This window comes from Dipodomys merriami, unplaced genomic scaffold, assembly GCF_024711535.1.
Source record: "Dipodomys merriami isolate MVZ:Mamm:240054 unplaced genomic scaffold, mDipMer1.0.p SCAF_72, whole genome shotgun sequence".
In the NCBI taxonomy this organism is placed as follows: domain Eukaryota; kingdom Metazoa; phylum Chordata; class Mammalia; order Rodentia; family Heteromyidae; genus Dipodomys; species Dipodomys merriami.
The window spans coordinates 22,350-42,105 of NW_027206313.1; the positions used below are offsets into that span (position 1 = coordinate 22,350).

General features: G+C 50.2%; 1 protein-coding gene across 1 annotated transcript; it reads right to left on the bottom strand.

Moving 5' to 3' along the window:
* Positions 1-1,385: 1,385 nt before the first annotated feature.
* LOC138818231 (tumor necrosis factor ligand superfamily member 6-like) lies at positions 1,386-10,047 on the bottom strand. Its single transcript, XM_070009252.1, has 5 exons — positions 10,028-10,047; positions 9,049-9,491; positions 8,491-8,536; positions 3,945-4,001; positions 1,386-2,570 (listed from the first exon to the last, which is right to left on the bottom strand). The coding sequence occupies exons 2-5, from the start codon at positions 9,394-9,396 to the stop codon at positions 2,176-2,178; spliced, it is 846 nt and encodes a 281-aa protein (XP_069865353.1). The 5' UTR covers positions 9,397-9,491; positions 10,028-10,047; the 3' UTR covers positions 1,386-2,175.
* Positions 10,048-19,756: the final 9,709 nt, after the last annotated feature.

The window sequence follows — 19,756 nt, forward strand, 5'->3', positions numbered from 1 at the left end:
AGGCCCAGAGTTCAAGGCCCACGACTGACCAAAAAAAAAAAAAAAAAAAAAAGGACGAAGTAACCCCTTTGCACATCATCAGCTTTATAACAATAAAAAATTTAAAAATTGCTAGCATGATCAGACAAAAAATGAACTCATTCCATCATTTATGTATGCTCAGCATGCCAAATAAGTGTCATCGAGAAGCCCTCTAGTTTGCAAGGAAAAATGGGAAATGGGAGCATATCTGAGTAATGACAGTGGAGAAATCCAGATGTCAGATAATGGCATACGTGTGTGTAAGAACATCTCTGAAGGCTAAGAAGGCAGTGGTTCCTTGAAACTAGACTGGGAAGCACGGGACAGGTGGGGAGAGGACTTATTTCCATTCTTGTGTGTTAAATTTGTATGTATCTTACCCATCCACATCAATGAAAAGATAGAAATAGCCCACCAATCCATCAATCATTGACTCGCTGAATTCCATACATGCTAGACAAAAATAGATCTTTCTGTAATTTTCCTCCAGCCACACCTGGGTGTGGAAATGCCAGTCTCAAATGTCAAATGTCGTGCTGCAGTCTCGGGTGATATCGAACTCCCGGGAGCTGGCCGTGAACGCAAGTAGTTGAAGAGAACAAGAAGAGGTCATGGTGAGTGACAGGGTAAGGAGGCTGTCTGGGGCTGGGTGCTGGAGGGGTTCCACGTACCGCAGCGTGCTCTGCAGAGTGAAGTGCTGGCTAATATGATGCTAGGCATGTGTCCGTTCTCTTTTTCATTTTTATTTTTTGTGCCAGTCCTGGGGCTTGAAGTCCGGGCCTGGGTGCTGTCATTGAGCTGCTTCTGCTCAAGGCTAACACTCAACCATTTTGAGCCACAGTTCCATTTCTAGCTCTTTTAGTAGTTTATTGGAGATAAATGTCTCACAGGCTTTCTTGTCTGGACTGGCTTCAAAGTCCAATCCTCAGCTCTCAGCCTCCTGACTAGCTGGGAATACAAGTGTGAACAACCAGCTCCTGGTCATGTCAGTTCTTTTTGCCCAAGAAAGTGCAAGTATCTGCCTAGAAACTGCAAAGTTAGTAAGTAGAAGAAAAGAGATTCTGATTCAGGTGCTTCAGTCCCAAATCTGTGCATCGGCCCCGGGGAGGAGACAGCTGCTGTCAAAGACAGGGGAAATTGGGTTGGCGGCCACATGACAGAGGAGTAAGAATAGGAAAACAGAAAGAAGAGCCCAGGATAGACAGAATAACTGACTACATAGACCTCAACTCATGTTAAAGTGGTCTGAAGTCATTATGAATGAAAAACCGGGACAAAAGAAATAATGAGCAAAACAAATCAAATCTAAAGATTACACTCAGAATATTTTTATATTCTGAAAATTACAGCTTTTATTACATGTCTTCTCTTCCTTAAAATGCACAAAATTGATATAAATATCTCTAAAGCTATGGTCACTGACCAGTCAAAGAGGTCTGAGGACTAGCAGAGCTGATGATAAAGAAGAATTCAAAATCTACCCTACCTACTGTGTGCGTCACAAAAATAATCCGCATTCTCTCCACTTCTGTTACCAGGATCTCTGTCTCCCTCTTTGCTTCTCTCTCACACTCAAAAGTTGCTCTGGCAGTACACACTATAGGTGGAAAATGGGCTTGAATTCCCCCAAAGGTCCTTCCCGCTGCTCGCGCTCTATCATTAGCAGCCCGGGATGGTCTACGTAGAAGCAAAGACGCTGCCAAAGGACAGCCACCTCTTTAGCTTATCACTGAAGACGCGCCTTCCTTTCCCCTGCTTAGACTTCCGCGCGTCACCCAAGCCTCTGAAGGCCAGCCCCCCGAGGTAGCGGGGACACCCACCCTGGCCGGCGGGTTACGACCCCTGCGGCGTGTGCCAGTGCCCTGGGGCGTTCGTGCTGTGTCTACTCCTGCGGCGTGTGCCAGTGCCCTGGGGCGTTCGTGCTGTGTCTACACTGCCGGAGGCCTCCCACTCCCGGGAGTATTCCTCCTCGTTTGGCCCATCAACCTCGGGCGGCATGGTGCGCCCCAGACCTGCTGGGTCTTGTGGTCTCAAGGTCTTTGTGGTTCGTATTCTTCTCACCTGACCTCAATCAGGTTCAAGAAGACCCTCACGACACTATTCCCAGTACCTGTAACAAGGAGTCACAATGGAGACCATCCTAAAGGGCTTTCCTTAGAGCTTATATAAGCCAAAGTATGTCTTAGATTCCTCAAAGTTGACCAGGGAGAGTTCCGACACATTGACGTATAGGTGGTCTGCGGCGGTGAGGCTGAACACGGCCCCCAGGTAGCTGCTGCGCGCCCACATCTGGCCACTGGTGCAGTAGTTCATCATCTTCCCCTCCATCAGTACCAGATCCTGGAGGTAGTTAGAGTTCCTTGTGTAGACCTTGTGGCTCAGTGGCTGATTAGTACAGGATTGGCCCCGGAAGTATACTTTGGAATAGACAAAGTATAGCCCGGTATCATTGATTACAAGGCTGCCCTTCATGTACTTCATTCCAGAAACCAAGGAAACGCCATAGGTATCTTCCCATTCCAGGGGGGTGGATTTGGAGTTGGGATTGCCTGAAACAAATCAAGAGAGAATGCTCACCAGGAGTGCATCAGTACCTAGCCGGCTAAGCGTCCTTTTGATCCAGAGCAACATAGACGGCAAAGTACTGTTTGAGGGCTTGGAACTGTATCTGTCATTGAGTTCAATATCTTTGTCAAATTGCCGGCATCAGCTTTATCATCTTCACTAGGGAAACAAGTAACTCACAATGAAAATTAATAGGATCATTTCAGCTCTCTGGAACAAAGATTTGATGATCTTCAGGACCAGTGCCCAGATTGCTAGGCTTTGAGATCCCTTTATAAAGGGAAAGGGAAATCCAAGGACGTAAAGGTTGGAAGGGATATCACAGGCCACTGGCTTCAGCCTCTCACTGAAGTGAGTCTTTGGCTCCTCAACTTAAAAGAAAATCCACATCCCTTTCCCCCGTGGCTTGATATGCAGAACTTAAAGAATTATCCCCGTTAGGGACACTGTTGCCATGGACCTCTCTTGATCTACTAGATTTCAAGGTTCTGAGAGGCAGGGACCATGCTTTATACAAAACCTCACAAACAGCAGATGCCCAATTAGTGTTGACTGACTAAACTGGATTTTCCCTTCCTTCCCTCCTTCCTCTTTCTTTCTTTCTTTCTGCCTGCCTCCTTCCCTCCCTCTCTCCCTTCCTTCCTTCCTTCTTTCCTTCCATTTTCCCTCCTTCCATCCCCTCCCCTTTCCTCCTCTTTGGAAGGATTAGAGCTTGAACTCAGGGCAGGTATGTCAGCAAGTCCTTCTGCTCTTAGTTTATCTTTCAGTTAGGGTCTCATGATTCTGCCTGGGAGAGTCGTGGACCATGATGAACTTCCTGCTTCATCTCCGGAGCAGCCGTGAATACAGGCATCACCACAGACCAGGCTTGACTGGATTTTTCTCTCGTCTCTGCCCAGGTAATTATTACAGGAGCAGAAGTCGTGATATACCAATTTTTGTAATATTTATCTACTTTTCAGGTTTTGGTGGTAGACAGTAGGAGAGCCATACTCGAGTCCCACCACACCGTTTCTCTTCATCCTCACAGGTTGAAAGACAAGAGCGGGAACTGCATGTCTCCTCCTCAGCTTACCATTCACCCTCTCCCCACTCCTCTTGGGCCTGAGCACCTTTGTAATGGCAGACAGGGGGAGCTCAGCGTGGAGAGGGAGACACAGCTCTGCGGCTCCGCTTGCGCACTTGCCCACACGAGGGGCCGACGTCCACCTGACTAGCAGGTCTCGGTGGTCTCGGGTTCTGAGGGCTGTCCCCTCAGAGAGCAGCGACCTCCCCAGCCGTGATGGGAAGAAGCCAAGCGGCCCTTCGCCTTTTGCCCGAGGTTTTCCCAACTCCCCCCGTACCTTCTAGACACAGACCTGTTAGATGGGCAGCTTTCCTTGGTTCCTTCTTCTCGGAAGGTGGGCTGGGGTGGCCTGTATCACCGGGAGAAAGAACACAGGGAAAAATGAGGTGCTCGTGTCCTTGAAAGTTTATTTTGAAAGCATGCGCACATGTGAATCTACACGCCAACTCTAGTACTCGGAGGCAGCTGAACTTCAGGAGCAGAGAGCGTTTAAAAAAATAAGCCCAAGTGAGGCTGATCGTTGCACACATTATACTGTCACAAGATAACGCGATGAACGCAAGCACGGACGCCTGCAGAGCTGTCACATCCGCGACGCTGGGTGGAACCCGCTGTGGCCCTTTGGGGCAGGAATTGCTGGCACCTTCGGGTTCCAAGCTGATCTTGGGAGGTGGGTGGCCAGTGGCAGAGATGGCGGGCACCCACCTCCCAGCCTTAGATCCAGGGCTCTGCTCTGGACGGCCAGTGACTGTGAACTCGGCTCAGAGCCACACGCGTCTTCCCCAGACGCTCTACTCATCTCACTGAGACCAGAGACTCTGGCCGGCGCCTCACTGAGCGTGCCAACTGACCCCACCACGTGACCCGGCTTATTTTCTCTCCCACACTCGCACTGTACACTCGTACACTCCAGGAATCCTAGGCCCTGGACACACCCCTTCCCCCGTGCCTCCTGGCCTTGGCTCATGCTCTGGCTTTTGCCTGGGAAGAAGTCTCTCACAGAGAGATCTCTGTGTCAAACTTCAATCAGTAAGGACCATCCAAAATTCCTTCATTTTTTTAGCCTAATATTATCTTTCTTATAAACCTAACGCTCCTCTGCGATCGCCCATTATGTCACTCCTAACTCCCTTTTTGTGTGTCATTTTTGTAAAAAACGGTCAGACTCCTGCTCTCCTAAATGACATGTATGTTCCTTACCATGTGTAGAATTTTCTAGAGTATTTGGCCCTAGGTTGTGCACAGAGCATGCCTTTAGTAAAGGTGCTTATCAAATGAAACAGAAAGAGTGAATGTCCACAGGGCTTTTCTTCCTTCAAAACAGACACTATTTCTCTGACTTCCAATATTTCATCCCAGGTAGAAAACTTACGACTTAGCCATGAATTTAACGAAGACTTTCTAGACTGATCCTAGGAAGGTGCCTGTCGCTCTCAGGGCTGCGGTTGGACTTATCAACTCACAGCAGGTCTGCAAGCTGTCTGGTCTCCCGCCAACATCACCCCAAGCAGAGCCATGCTGGACTCGAGCCACGGAACTGGCATCTGTTCCCAGGCACGGTCCCTGGCAAGCTCAGCTTTCTTCTGGACAAGGATGGCAGGCTGAGTCTCCTTCAGATTCCCGTACTGCAAACCACAGCTGCCCATCAGCCACACACAAGCAGGAGATGGATCTCAGCCCCGAGGGTACCTTCACAGCCCACGCCGAGCCCACGGTAACATGATTCGGATAAAAGACACCCTTATCAATATCGGCCGCATATACAGCAGAAATGTACTCTAGACTTTGGTTTCCTGACCCAACATTACCCCAGTGTGGAAGGTTCTCTCTCCATTTCACAGCACACACAAAGCTTTCATTTGGGGGGACTCCCATCCCTGGGAGGAGAATTTCTGGACTATTCTGCTTTGCCGCCCCCCTGCTAGGATAATTTGAAATTCTATTGGCTTGCTTCACTTTCGTTTCCCCACTCTCCTGAAAGGTTCACGAGAAGGGGTCAGAGGTCTCCTCCTCTTCCTGTCACTCTCAACACCCAGCCTGACCGATGGAAAGCATTCTAAGAACACCTAAGAAACATTCAGTTAACTAACTGTGGAAAAAAAGAAATGAAGAAAGTCAATCACCCATCACAGCATTTTCCAAGATAAATTCACTGTATAAACTGTGATAGTTCTTGTCTAAGAACATAGGATCAGAACACACAGTCAATTCTGGGCCAAGCAGAGCCTTCGGTAAAAGGCACAGCCCTCGTGGCGTTCCGTGTCCATCTGCTGTGTGGGTTCCAGTTGGCGAAAGCTGTGTTTGTCTGAACACACCCTCATGTATTTAATGAGCTCCTGTTCTCAGACCATGGGGGTTCTTCTGAATTATTATGAAGGACCGATGGAAATACTTATATTCAATCCTTGGCCATGTCTCTCCTTCTTTTACAAGGTAAATTTATGGTGATAGGGTTATAAAATAAACCAACAGTTTCAAGCCTTTAGTACATGCTTTTTCTTTTTCTTTCTTTTTTCTTTTTAGTGGCTATATTAGCTGTTGGGGAGGGAACTGCACTGTTACATCTGCAAACACATTACCTGCACTCCAGCCACCCAGCCCAACAGCCTTCCTTCTAAGAAGTGCACTCACAAATTGACATGTTGAATTAAAACCCCCTTTGTACAACTACTTAAAGATAACCTCTAACATTCTTTTAAAAAATTAGTAAGTGACGTGAGAGGGTGGCCGGAGGCTCCCCCCTGTCATCCCAGCCCCTCAGGAGGCTGAGATCTGAGGATCGCAGCTCGAAGCCAGCCAGGGCAGGAAAGTCCTTAAGAGTCTTATCTCCACTAAACTGCAGAAAGAAAGAAAGAAAGAAGAAAGAAAGAAAGAAAGAAAGAAAGAAAGAAAGAAAGAAAGAAAGAAAGAAAGAAAGGAAGGAAGGAAGGAAGGAAGAAAAAAGAAAGAAAGAATGGAAGGAAGGAAGGAAGGAAGGAAGGAAGGAAGGAAGGAAGGAAGGGCGAGTGAGAGAGAGAGGGGAAGGAAGGAAGGAAGGAAAAGAAAAAGAAAGAGGGAGGGAGGGAGGAAGGAAGGAAAGAAAGAAGGGAAGAAAGGAAGGAAGGGAGAGAGAGAGAGAGAGAGAGAGAGAAAGAAAGAAAGAAAGAAAGAAAGAAAGAAAGGAAGGAAGGAAGGAAGAAAGGAAGGAAGGAAGGAAGCAAGCAAGCAAGCAAGCTGTGGCTCAAGTGGTAGAGCACTTGCCTTGAGCACCAAAAGCTCAAGGACAGTGTCCAGGCCCAGAGTTCAAGCTCCAGGATTGGAAAAAATAATAAGTGATCAACTAGTGTGGAAAAAAGGTGAAAGAAATGAAATAGCATCCCCTTGATCTGTGTTTTCAAACGGGTCTTTGGAAAAGTAATAGCCCTCTTCACACCTACTGGCTGAGACACAGTTTGAGGAGACTTTCTCTGACGTCCCTGGCAGTCTCTTCTTGTTGTAAATCTGATGGTTTTTTTTTCTGTTGTTTGTGAACGTGTGAATTTGAAAAGCCACTGGCTTGGCTTGGGTGGGGTAACTCATCGGACTGTGGTCCGTCCAGGGCGGCTGGGGGGGACCTGACTCATCTGTTCGCCGCCTCTTATCACCAGATGCTCAGAGTGGGTGAAGGGTGAGTAATTAGGCACTGGCTTCACCAACCTCCCTCCTCCACAGACTTCCTTTTCTAGCAAATAGTTCCACTCTCCCCGGGCTCATGCCGTCCACGTGGCTTGGAGCCAGCACTAGGCTCAGGGAGCCCCGTGGTACCTCTTCTAGGCGCCCACACTCCTGGGCAGGAGCGGACAGGGAACGGCAGCAGGCCTTTCTGAGCCTAGAACCCGCTCTACTGGTAGACAGCCAACGGTGTCCATGGTCTTTTGATGCCTTGCGGGTTTACAAGCGTACGACCTATTTCCCCTGTAGAGGGATCTTGCATCTATTTCTCTTTGCACAGCTGTTGTAGAGAAGCAGGAAGTCCTCTCGTTCAAGAGGCAGCGGGTGGCCTGTGTGTGGGCAAGCCCCACAGGTAACAAAGGATCGGGGACTGTCTTCTAACCCCCCTGCGATGCCAGATCTCGGGCTGTCCCCAAATTTGCCTCATCGACAAATGAGATGGTTAGACCAGATATGCTTTACGCTCCCATCTCAAACCAAACCCGTCAGTTCAGTGAATCTGAGTTAAAAGCAATGAGGAATACACTAAAATATATCTGCCCATGGCTTCCCAAAGAACACCCTGAAATTCTGTAAAGTCAGCTGTCCACACCTGTGCCGGCATCTCCATTATCACCCAAGAAAGCCTGAGCCTCTGCAACAGAAGCCGGGCAGAGCGCCGGAGGACGGCGAGGACTCCCCAGCCGCACTCTCCTTGCAGAAGTCTGATACTAAGGTGGGCAACTGATGGCTTGCTTTAAGAAAAAGTAACAGTCCTATCAGATAAAATGTTTCTAAATAAAGGTTAATCATTGGTTTCAAAACAGAGAAGCATTTCTCAGAAACTCCCTACGAGTTTACAGCCATCGCCACGGGTTCCGGCACTCAGATGCCCTAGGAAGGCCGGGCTGGTGCCAGGTAGCCCACATCCAGGTTGGAGTGTGACCCTCACGCAAGCCACAGGAGCGTCTCTGAATGTATGTGCAGCGCTCGGTGACACCAATTTCACGGAAATGTTAAAGCAGTTTCAGGAACTGAGCCAGCGGTCACACTTCGCACCGTTTCCAAGTAAGCCTGGGCCCAACCCTGGGAACGCACTCAAAATGTTCCATGGCTCAGTGCTGAGGACTGGCTCTGGGAACTCAATGCTCACGCATAAAAGGACTCACCTATTTGCTTCTCCAAAGGTGATTCTGTGTGCCTTTGGCTGACAGACTAGCAAAAGAGAAAAAGTTGTGTCACAAATTGGAAGATACTCAAGCAAAGGAGGCAGAAATGCCGCATCACCCAGCCCCAGCAATTCAAATGTCCCAAATTCTCGCCTCCCTGGACCTCTTCCTCGCCGACCCTCAGCACTGTGACTGGAGCAGCACCCGCTTTTGCGGCTTTTCAAGGAGAGCCAATACGGTCACGAGCAAACTGACTGCTAAGCAACCCTCCACACGCCTTTCCTTCCTGTCTCTAGATGGAATGGCTGAGCAGGGAGACCTGACAACTGCAGGAGGAAGAGATGTTGCTCTGGGTTCCTGACAAGGCAGAAAGCACCTCACTACTCAGGACCATTTCTCCACCTATAAAACAGAGTGACCAGAACAATCCATTCCTAATACAGCAGGTGTGTGTGTGGGGGGGAGGGGGGGTGCTGAAACCTCTCTGCAACAGTCCTGCCCAGCTCCCACTGCAGCGAAGCCGTCGGATGCCACAGCGCCAGCCGGCTGCCCGCTTACCTCACGCAGGTCTGCCAGCTCCTTCTGGAGATAGAAGAGCTGGTACAAGCCCATCCCCAATCCAACCAGGGCCACCAGGATCATGAAAAACATCATCAGGAGCCATAGGCCGGAGTTGCTGTCTCTCCCCTTCTGCAGCGGTGGCGGTGGTGGCGGCGGTGGCGGTGGTGGCGGCAGCGGCGGCGGCGGCAGTAGCCGCGGTGGCTGCGGGAGTGGTCTCCTCTGGCCAGTCCTTGAAGCCACAGAAGACGGAGAAGGGAAAACGGCCCCCGGCGGGCCCCAGGGAGAGCTTGCAGCGCTGTCCACCCAGTAGATCTGGGGGTGTGGGTAATTCAAGGGCTGCTGCATGGCTCCGGCGGCAGGGACAGCCCCAGCACCAACGCGCCCTCTTTGCTAGGCCACGGAGGCCCGAGTGCTGGGGACGGGACTCGGGCTGCTGACTGCTGGGGAGAAGGGAAGCCGACTTTCTCTTTATAGAGTTTCCACAGTCACGGGAAACACCACCCGAAGCGGAGCCTCTCTCTGCTTCTCGAGAGAGAGATGCCCCACCCCCGCTGAAGCTGAGAAGCCTCAAGAAGCAACGCGCGAACCCCAGGTTTCCACCCACAACTTTCTGATGCAAGCCTTCAAAGCTCCCACTGCCGTGGCCTAGGCCAGCCTCCCTTCCTGCCCTCCGCCCCAGGGCGGCCTGGGGCCAGCGGCTGCTGCCCGCCTGTGAGGGCTGAGGACAGGGCCCGCAGGGCTCGTGCAAGGGTCCTGCAGCCCCAGCTACTCCCGGTCACCTCCCCCTTCCCCCCGGGTGAGGACATCACCCCCCTTCCTGCTCATTTACAGATACGATGCCCATCCTTTCGCTGGGCTGCTGATCTCCTCTATCCCGATTTGTTGGAGATCCTTGAGCCTCATACCACAGGGCTGCTCCCAGACACGGGAAGTATCATCTACACCAGAGTGGGGTTCATACGAGGCTTTCATTTACCTGGAGTTCCATCATGCTTCTGATTTGAGATACAAGCCTATTTCCCCCCGATGTTTTGGTTAGTCCTCTTGGTGTCCCTGTGACAAAATACCCGAGAAATCAATCTAAAGTAGGAAGGGCTGCCTTTGGCACGTGGATTCACAGGTTTTGTTTTGGTGAATTTGCTCAGCGCTGTCCTGTCACCTTGGGCCTGTAGCGAGACAGAACACCGCAGCCCGGCATGTGGAGCAAGCAACAGCCACTCACCACAGTGATCAGCCAGCAGGAAGAGAGGCCTCCCTTGCCTGACTCGGCGATGAATCCATGGAAGTGGATCAATGTATTCACAGGGACACAGCCCTCCAGATCCCATCACAGACCAGTCTCCATCCCTGAGTGCTGCTACACGTGGACCACGCCTTCCAACAGGAGCTTCTGTGGGCAGAAAACATTTAATCATATTCCTAAAATGTTCTACTGGCCTGTAATTATAGTAATGCAGGGGAGGTGTCATCTTTAGTGTCATCATCATTAGTAGTAATAAGTATAACGATCCCGTGGAAATGAGCTGATTGTCTTTGTGAATGAGTAATCGGGTGGGGGTGGGGGTGGGGGAGGGAATAACCCTGGCTATAACAGAGGAGAGGGAGTAACCCCGGTAATGGACAGGGTTAGGACTTATTCACGCCCAGTGCATCACCTCAACAGGCTTCTGAGTATCTCTCTCTCTCCCCTCCAACCCCCCCAATCGGCTCAAGAAAGCTGTTTGTTGCGCTTTCTGTGCACTTCAGCAGACAGAGGTCCACAACCTGCTTCTATCTTCAGTTTGGTTAAGTCCAGTCTCCAAGAGAAAGGAAGCTTCTGCATGTTCTTCTACTGCAAAAGGACACGTTGGAGGAGCGGAACTCTCGCCTCTGGTCGTGCCCAGCGGGAGGAGGCAGGTGGGGAGGCTGGAAGGGCGGCCGCCGCCAGGCCGCCGGCAGCGAGGCCTGCATGCTCCGGTCCTGACGCCCCACACATCACTACGACACCGGAGTCCTGTGCCGACTATTCTTTCCTAAAGCTGCGCCGGCGCTGGTCGTGAAAACAATGCCATTCTAAATGTACAGAGCAGGAGGAGGCTTACTCTGGGCAAGCAAACGGCATGAAGGCTCTCTGAGAAAATTCCAGGTAGCAATAAATAGCAATGGAATGGATGACTCTCAGGAGACCTCTCGACTGTACACAAGTTGCAGCTCGGCCCGCCTGCCTCCCCCGGAAGATCAGTGGCTCTCTCTCCTCCACCCTCTCAGTCTCAGGAAGTTGCCTCTTGAAGGTGGAATCGAACTGGGGAACTACATACCTGGGAAAATTATGACGATTTCTAGGCTCCTAGGTAGAAGGACAAGATGGTACTGAGTACTAAGAAATCATCTTTGTGTCTAATTTTTTGCCCCCATGGGATGGAAAACTCATAAATTCAGACTGATGAGCGCAGAAGGTCTCAGGCCAGAGTCAGGACTTCTGGTTGAGTGCCGCGGACTGGGTTCTGTTGGGACGACAGAGGACACCTAGGGAAGGAACCTGGAATAGGTGGGGAGATGGCAAACAGACAACTCACACACATTAGGAGTGGATGCTGAGCGCGATTTAATGCAGAGGATAACAAACTTTTATAACAGAAGTCTTCATAAGAAAAAGGGGCAAAAGGTTACACAATCTTGCTGCAAGGCTTCGTTCTTGGATGGTCACCAGCTGGTCGCCTAAAAGGGCAAAAGTTTACACAATCTTGCTGCAGGGCTTCATTCTTAGTGGTCACCAGCTGGTCACCTGAAAGGCACTTGTTTCCGGCTTATCTCTAAGAAATATAATGGGTTTCGACGTTTGTCACCATCTCACCATTACCTTATTACTATAGAGGCCTTAATTGTCCCATAAGATCTTTCCTGTTCCTTCTTTAACAGTAAGGTTACGGAGGCCTAGATCTAGCAAGTCTCTTAGTAAATGAAAAAGAGTAACAGGAAGTTCTTTCTCCTAAGTAGTTATCTCCGCAATTGCCATACATTCCTTCTGTTCTAGCCGCGCCTACAGCTTCTTGCAAATCTCTTACAAACAATTCCTTCTGCTGAAGTGACTTTGTGAACCCCCCAAAACTTTTATATTTGCTTATGGCTTGTCTACTAGCCTCCATAAGAGGGGTTTCAGGGTAGCACTTAACTCTGGTGAGTTAGTCATATTTTTAAGACACTCATCAGATATTGGAGTCGTCAACACTCTTTTTTTTTTTTTTTTTTTGGGTCTGGTCGTGGGGCCTGAACTCTGGGCCTGGGCGCTGTCCCTCAGCTCTTCAGCTCAAGGCTAGCGCTCTACCACTTGAGCCACAGCGCCACTTCCGGCTTTTTTCTTTTTGCTTATGTGGTGCTGAGGAATCGAACCCAGGGCCTTGAGCATGCAAGGCAAGCGCTCTACCACTGAGCCAACTTCCCAGCCCGTCAACACTCTTAAGAAAGAGCTTTGAATAAGGTAACGTTGACAATGAGTAAGTACAATGAACAGCAGAAACAGTAAAAGATTAATAGGCACTCATACAGTGAAGAAAAGAAAGGCAGAAACACATCTTTCCCAGGGGTTTGCCAGCCTTTCCAGGAGTAGGCCTCTTAGAAGCCCTATTCTCCGAGGTAGACTTTGGTGAAGTCCCAAAACTTGGAGATGGGTCTCTGTAAAGCCCCATTCTCTGAGGTAGACTTCGGTGAAGTCCCAAAACTCAGAGATAGGTCTCTGAAGCCCCTATCTTGGTCTGATAGATGGTTTCCCATGCTAAGCAGACTCCACTGGAGTAGGCGTGGCAGTTGAGAATCAAGATTCTTCTGCAGGCTCACTGCAGGGGGGGGTGAGGGGGGAAAGAAAGGAGGAAGGAGGAAGGAGGCCAATGTTCTAACCCCAAGAGGGCCTCAAAAGAGAGCGATGAGGGGACAACGCTGGAGACCAGCCATCCGGAGCGGGGTGGAGCGGGGTGTCAGAGGGCATGAGGAGCTGGAACAGCATCTCTTCAGACTGGAGGCGCCGGGTCTTGTGGGCTTTTTTATGAGGCCCCTTTTGAAGTCTGAACTGCTTCACTGCACAATCACATGTCATGGTGGGTTTGTGGGAAATCAGACACACCAAAGGCTGACTTCAATGTCAAAGCGCTTGCTTTTGTCACCCACTGATTCGAGTGACAGGCCGAGGGTGTCAGGGCAGGCAGCTGGAGGCCTGCAGAGCTTTCCTATCTTGTTGGGACCTGGGGGGTGCGGGGAGGAGGGTGGTCATGAGAAGTCACTGTCAAGCAAGCTGTCTCAGAGACTGGGCTGTGGTTTGCTGTCTGTCAAGGGCCTGGAGTAATAACAGAAGGCTAGGCTCAGCCAGGGGGTAGAGAGCCATAGCTCTTTATTTTTTTTTTTGGTTGTTCGTGGGGCTTGAAATCTGGGCCTCAGCGCTGTCCCTCAGCTCGTCAGCTCGAGACTAGCACTCTACTGCTTGAGCCATGGTGCCACTTCCAGTGTTCTGGTGGTTAATTGGAGATAAGAGTCAGCTCCCAGTCAGCCATCCAGCACAGCTCCCAGTCAGTCAGTCATCCAGCACAGCTCCCAGTTAACATCCAGCACAGCTCCCAGTTAACATCCAGCACGGCTCTGCGCCATCCCTATCTGTGCCAGCAGTGCCTCTGTCCAGCTGCGTGCTGACCTGTGCAAGGCGCGGGTGTCCAGCCCAGACCCCACGCCTCCCCGAGCTGTTCACCAGCATCACAGCCAGCACAGTGGAAGGACCCGGAGGAGAGCAGACACACAGAGGAAGAGCCAGCTTACTTCCCCAACACTGGGTTCTAGAGTGAAGCAGGGGCGGTGGGGTGAGGAAGTGGCTGGAGGGGTGGGAGGCACTTCCTGTAGCAGGAAGGCAGAAGCTAGGAAGTGTCATGACCTCTCCTCTCCTACGCCACAGAGTCCTTCGCTAGTTCACAGGCACCCATTTCTGTTACCACCTTCTACCTGCGCACACTCTTCTCCATCTTTGTTCAGCCAGGGCAGGGAGCACTGGAAGGAATCTCCGCGTTCAGTCGCTGGAATGAGCACTAACCTGCTGGCTTACCACGCATGTCACGGCCATTCTGAGTGGAGGTGTGAGGTAGGGCCTTCTCAAACTGCAGGAAGCAGCATGAATGGCAGCCTGTCAGGCCCCAGCACCAGCTGTGTCAGAGGACACGGGAACAGACTCAGGGTTAAACGCAGTAGGTTTAGGTTAGAGGTCTGGGTGTGGATCTCTCTCCGGCCCTACTTCCTGCTCTCCATGCTTCCCTAATGTATACAGCACTGGATCATGGCTGGAGATTGGTTGCCACCAATTCCCAGGAGAGCTCAAACAAACACCAATGGTTAATTAGTTCCTACCAATGGTAAGTACCAACAGTTAATAGCGATGTGGAGGTCTCCAGCACGCTCTGTTCACACCTCCCGTCCTGCAGAAGGGCTGAATGTGTTCTCACTCCTCTCCTTCTTGAATCAACAATCCTTTTCCTTTTGAATTTTTTTTTTTTTTTACTTAATTCTTAACAGCTTCCAAGTGCTCTCATCTGTGAACACAGGGGAGGGGAGTGGGATTTTAGCCAGATTATTATGGGTTGGAATGTCAGCTTAAAAATCAAGCGAGAGAGACGCATTGAGCCCACAACTTCATGCTGAAAACAAGAAAGCCAATCCCCAGGAAACCTGAGTTCATGCGCCTCATGGGGACTGTGAGAGGCAAGCTGGTCACCCACGATGCTCCCTGCCCCGAGCTCCACTGACAAAACTGTCCTGCTGGCCCCTGAGAAGAGGAACGTTCAACGTTGCCTCAGTGGGGGTCCTGGCTCCGGGCATGAGGGCTCATGCCAGCCTACCATCTAGCCCCCCACCGGACACTCCCCCGAGCTTCAGTGTGGACAGTGAGCCTGCCTGGGTGAGGAGACACCTCCCTATTCCTACAGTGCTTCCCAGCCCCAGAACACAGCTTTTCTTTAGGTACGTCCCCAAGTGCCTCAAGTTGTAGTTGATCACCAGCTACATTTTCCAGACTGCTAAACCCTCGGTTAGCAACGGACATCCCCGCCCCAAACCCCCTTCCCCCTCGCCGCCTCCCTGCCGGGTTCCCCACTCACAGGCAGGATGGGCGGCTGCAGTCCTAGACCTTCCTGACGCACCCCAAGTCGTCTTCTTTTCTGGGTAGGGGGCCTTCATTTCTTAGTCCTCTCCTGGGTGACTTCTCGCCATTAGTCCTTTCTCCCCAACTGCAGCTGATGCGCGACACAAATTGTAGACTGCTGAGACAAATCAGGAGGCCTAGCTGCCCATCCCAACTACACCTGCTCACCAGGCACAGGGGGGGGGGTGTGGGAAGACAATGGAATCAAGATGTCCCCATATTGAAGGAATCTGCACAGCGTATCACCGTGGGGAACCTCAGGTAGCGCTCAGATAACAACCCAGCCATGAGGATGGTGAGCAGCGAAGAAGGGATACGGAAGGTTACACCACACCGTACGTTCCATCCACCTGCCCCAAGGTGTCTGAAGTGATCCCATCGGCCTGGAATGCTCATTCTGGATAGGACCAATACAGGATACCAGTTACCAGGTGGGGGTGAGAAGAGGGCCGTAGGCAAAGAGTGTTCTGGTTCTACCATCAATCACTCACCTCCTCTGAGAAAAGCTCCTCAGCACCGTCTGCCGGAGATAAAGTGGACCGGCTCTGTGAACTCTGGCGCCCACAGTTGGAAAATAAGCATCGACGCTGAGAGGCGCTGATGGAACTCTTAGATTGTGAAAAACTCTGAAATGCCCCCAGATGTGTGCTAAATTAGAGGACACAAAGCACACGCGCACTGAGGCTGAGGAATGGACAGAATTCTTTTCTTTTTCTGGAACTCAGGGGCCCAAGCTCTTGCTTAAGTTTTTTGTTTGTTTGTTCAAGGCTGGTACTCTATCACTTGAGCCACACCTCCACTGCCAGCTTTTTGGTGGTTCACAGCAGCTAAGTCTCTCAGATTTGTCCATCGGAGCTGGCTTCATACCTCAATCCTCAGATCTCAGCCTCTGAGTGGCTAGGATTACAGGCATGAGCCCCCAAACCCAGCAATCAACAAGCTGATTTCTGCAGAGACAAGATTCAGCTAAACTTGATTTAGAAAGGCAAAAGTACTAGAATAGCTCAAACACTTGAAAAACATGTACAAGACCCACATCAGTAACTACAATCAAAGTTCTTAGACTTAACAGCAAAAGCAGAATCCATCAAATGAAAAACAATGATGGACTGGACCGATCAAATGGGAAACTTCCTCTATGTGGAAAAAAAGCAAGCATTGGAAACTGTGGAAAAATTTAATGGTGGTTGCATTTGCAAGAGGGCTTAAAGAGTCATATCCATTTAACTTTACGTCCAAACAAAAGCCTTGCCCAGTCCATCCAAATAATCATAGGCAGCCAATAACCAGTTGAAGATAAAGAGCAGATCTTGTAAGTTGCTCAATTTGCTCAGAACCTCTGGCCACTCCTGCTGAGTTAACAGCCCCTCTCCCCACCTGTCCCTCCTCTGACAAGGCTAGACAGTGACACCTGCTCAGGTAGTCAATCATTCTTCCAGGACACAAGCCACGGGGCAGTCACCTGTTACCAGAGGTGGTATTCTCCCTGCGTAGGGGTCAGTCCTGGTTGCTGTGGTTGGGGGAGGGCTCTGACACAGCTTGAAAGTCAAGGTTTCCAGAGGTGAGACAGATCAGAGGCTGATCTGCCCACAGCATCCTGTGGTTTGGCTCTAGAGCTCAGGCATTTCCAGCATGCAGTGGAACATGTGTGTGCTCCAGAGCGGCAGAAAGAAAGATGGCCTCATCTTGTTCCACGCATCTCAGAAGACTGACTAGACGAGGAGACTTCAACCGCTGGGAAGTTAGGCAGAGAAGTTAGTCAGACAGAACCACAGCACACAGAAAGGCAGATATTAGAGATCGAGCTGTGGTAGGGGAACTTGTATGTTTGGTGCCTGCCAATGATAAATATGCATCCTGTTTATGTAAGTTGCTGGGGGTAAGCGCACAAAGCCCTACATGTCGATGCAAGGGACAATGCCTCATGTGTGCATGTGCATGATGGGGAATATGCTTCTGGAATGAGATGCCTCACAACCAGATTTCTGCAGTGCCCTAGAAACGTAAGGCAGTATTACACTCCTATGAAGAACTCCCCTCTAAAATGAAGCACATGCATTTATGTATGCCACCTTACTTGGTTTACTGCTAAGTAAACTTACAAAACAGTCAAACAAAGAGGTGGTACTAAGGGTAGGCCCAGCGCCTGGGAAGCAAGGAGGTTACCACCACCACCACCACCACCCTCCTCCCCGGCCCCAGCAGAATGGGGAGGGCAGGAGACCATAGGACAAGCACCGTGGTGGTTGCGATACTCAAGCTGAATCCCAAGTGACCAGTCAGCCGAGTGGGGGGCCCTTGGCATGACAGGACCGCAGGGAAGCCGTGGCCTGCATCCCTGCGGCTCGCTGCTCTCACTGTTGTTCATGGTATCTGGTGCTGTCGGGCATTTTTAATGATTTTTATATCTGATAACCCTTGTTTCTCTTTAAGTAGCTGTGCAAAGGAGCCACCATTCAACCAAGTAGTGTATGAACACGGTGAGTCTCGATCCCGCCATCCCTGCCATCAGCTGACATTTTGTATGTTCACTCGTTTGCTGACTCTTCCCAGAGAGCAAGGACTTGGTTTTATTCTATTTCCAGCCGCGAGTGCGTGCGGGGGAAGGGACGGGACATGTGGTCATGGTAAGGGTCCCCCCACCCCAGGCCAGGAAGACCTGGCACTTTGTGCCAAGGCGTGTGGCTATGACCCCCGGGCTCCGGAGCAGCAGCACCAGCTGCAGCCCGAGAGCTAGACCACTACCATCATCTTCCAATTCAGGGGTTTTTGTTTTTGGGTTTTTTTCTTTTTTGCAAAAATAAGGGAACTAGATTCCCTCGAAAGTTCAGAGGATACAGCACAGGGGGCCTGTAGTCTTTTTTTTTGGGGGGGGGGTCCAGTCGTGGGGCCTGAACTCTGGGCCTGGGCGCTGTCCCTCAGCTCTTCAGCTCAAGGCTAGCGTTCTACCACTTGAGCCATAGCACCACTTCCGGCTTTTTTTTTCCTGCTATGTGGTGCGGAGGAATCGAACCCAGGGCCTCATGCATACAAGGCAAGCGCTCTACCACTGAGCCACCTTCTCAGCCCCGGGGCCTGTAGTCTTGGAAGGCAAAGTCAGCTGGCATTGAGTGGCAAGTAACCTTTGAATAGGGCCAGGGCTCTCCGGGTCACCAGTCTCTCCCCGTCGGGATGCCTTGCGCATACATCACCTGCCAGCTCAGCCAGGGTTCATGATGTCTGGCTTGAAAACAGGACTTCTGGTGAGCCTGCTTTTCACATGTATTTATGTTCTCCCATAGAATCTGAGTGTTTCCCTGTACCCAGCAGACTTCCAGGGGGACTGACAAAGCGAGCACCCACAGCCAGTCACACAGACATGTCTGCTGACCCACAGCTCTGTCCTGAGGTCACGCTAACTACGTGCAAAGGTCACATGGAGACAGAGACAGACAGTTGAAAGTCTAGCCAATCCACTTGATGCAAGGCTTGGGAGCCATCTGGGACTCTCAGATCAGTTCCATCTCACTGCACCTATGTATAATCATATGAGAGGTCCACAAGAGAGAACTCTCAGCCGAGTCCCTTTCACTCACTAAACCAAGATAAGTAACAATGGATTGTTTTAAACCATTGCATTTCGGGTGGTTTGTTACATAGCAGTAGGTAAACCAAATACATATATACTGCATTACCACTTACTAGCTATGAGTCTCTTAGCACCTTTAAGCCTCAACTTCCCCATATTTCAAATAAGGATAATAGTAACACTGACCACAGAGATGTACTCAGCCTTGAAGCTAGAGTAAGTATTATCAATAATCTTCAGTGCCCAGTAATTCCTTATTATTTTTTCTTATTCTAATTCTTGCAGTCAAAGTTTGTCTAATGGGTGGGCATCCCTCCCCCCTCCCCATGCAGAAAAGGAAGAAAGATTCAGGGTCTGATGGATAGACAACAGTACTCAGTGTGGGCTATTGAAAAGCTAAACCTCAGGCTGACAGGCAATTTCCTCCTCGGGGCATTCGGTAATTAGGATCCTGGAAGCCTTTTATCAATTCATTAATTTACAATGGATTCAAAAGTAAGTATGGAGCTCAGAGTCTACAGCAGGCATTGTTCTGGCAGTGAACAAGATCTCCATTTTCCTGAGACTGCCAATCTAATGTTGGAGATAAGCATCAAAGAAGTTAAGGAGTAACGTATGGTAGGAAGCTAGAGAAGGCTACAAGGGGAATAAATAAGGGGGACCCCGAATACCTGTTACACTCCTGCTGTCCTCTCCCCGAGACTCTATAAAGCAAGTGCTATTTTTAGACAGTAACGTTTTAGGGCAACTGTTATTATCTATTAGCCTTAACTCAATCAGGTTTTTATCTTATTGAACCATATTTTTCCTTAAACTACTTTGAGTTGAGACAGCATATTCATCAGGCCAAAATCTAATAAGCTTAACACAGCCAAGAGGGTATTTTTGTTAAAAAAAATAAGTGGGCTTCATGGGATCTTAAGAGTCCCGGAGCAGTTGACGTGACCACCCACGCTGCCAGTCATCTCGGCAGGGCAAAGGACAAGGGA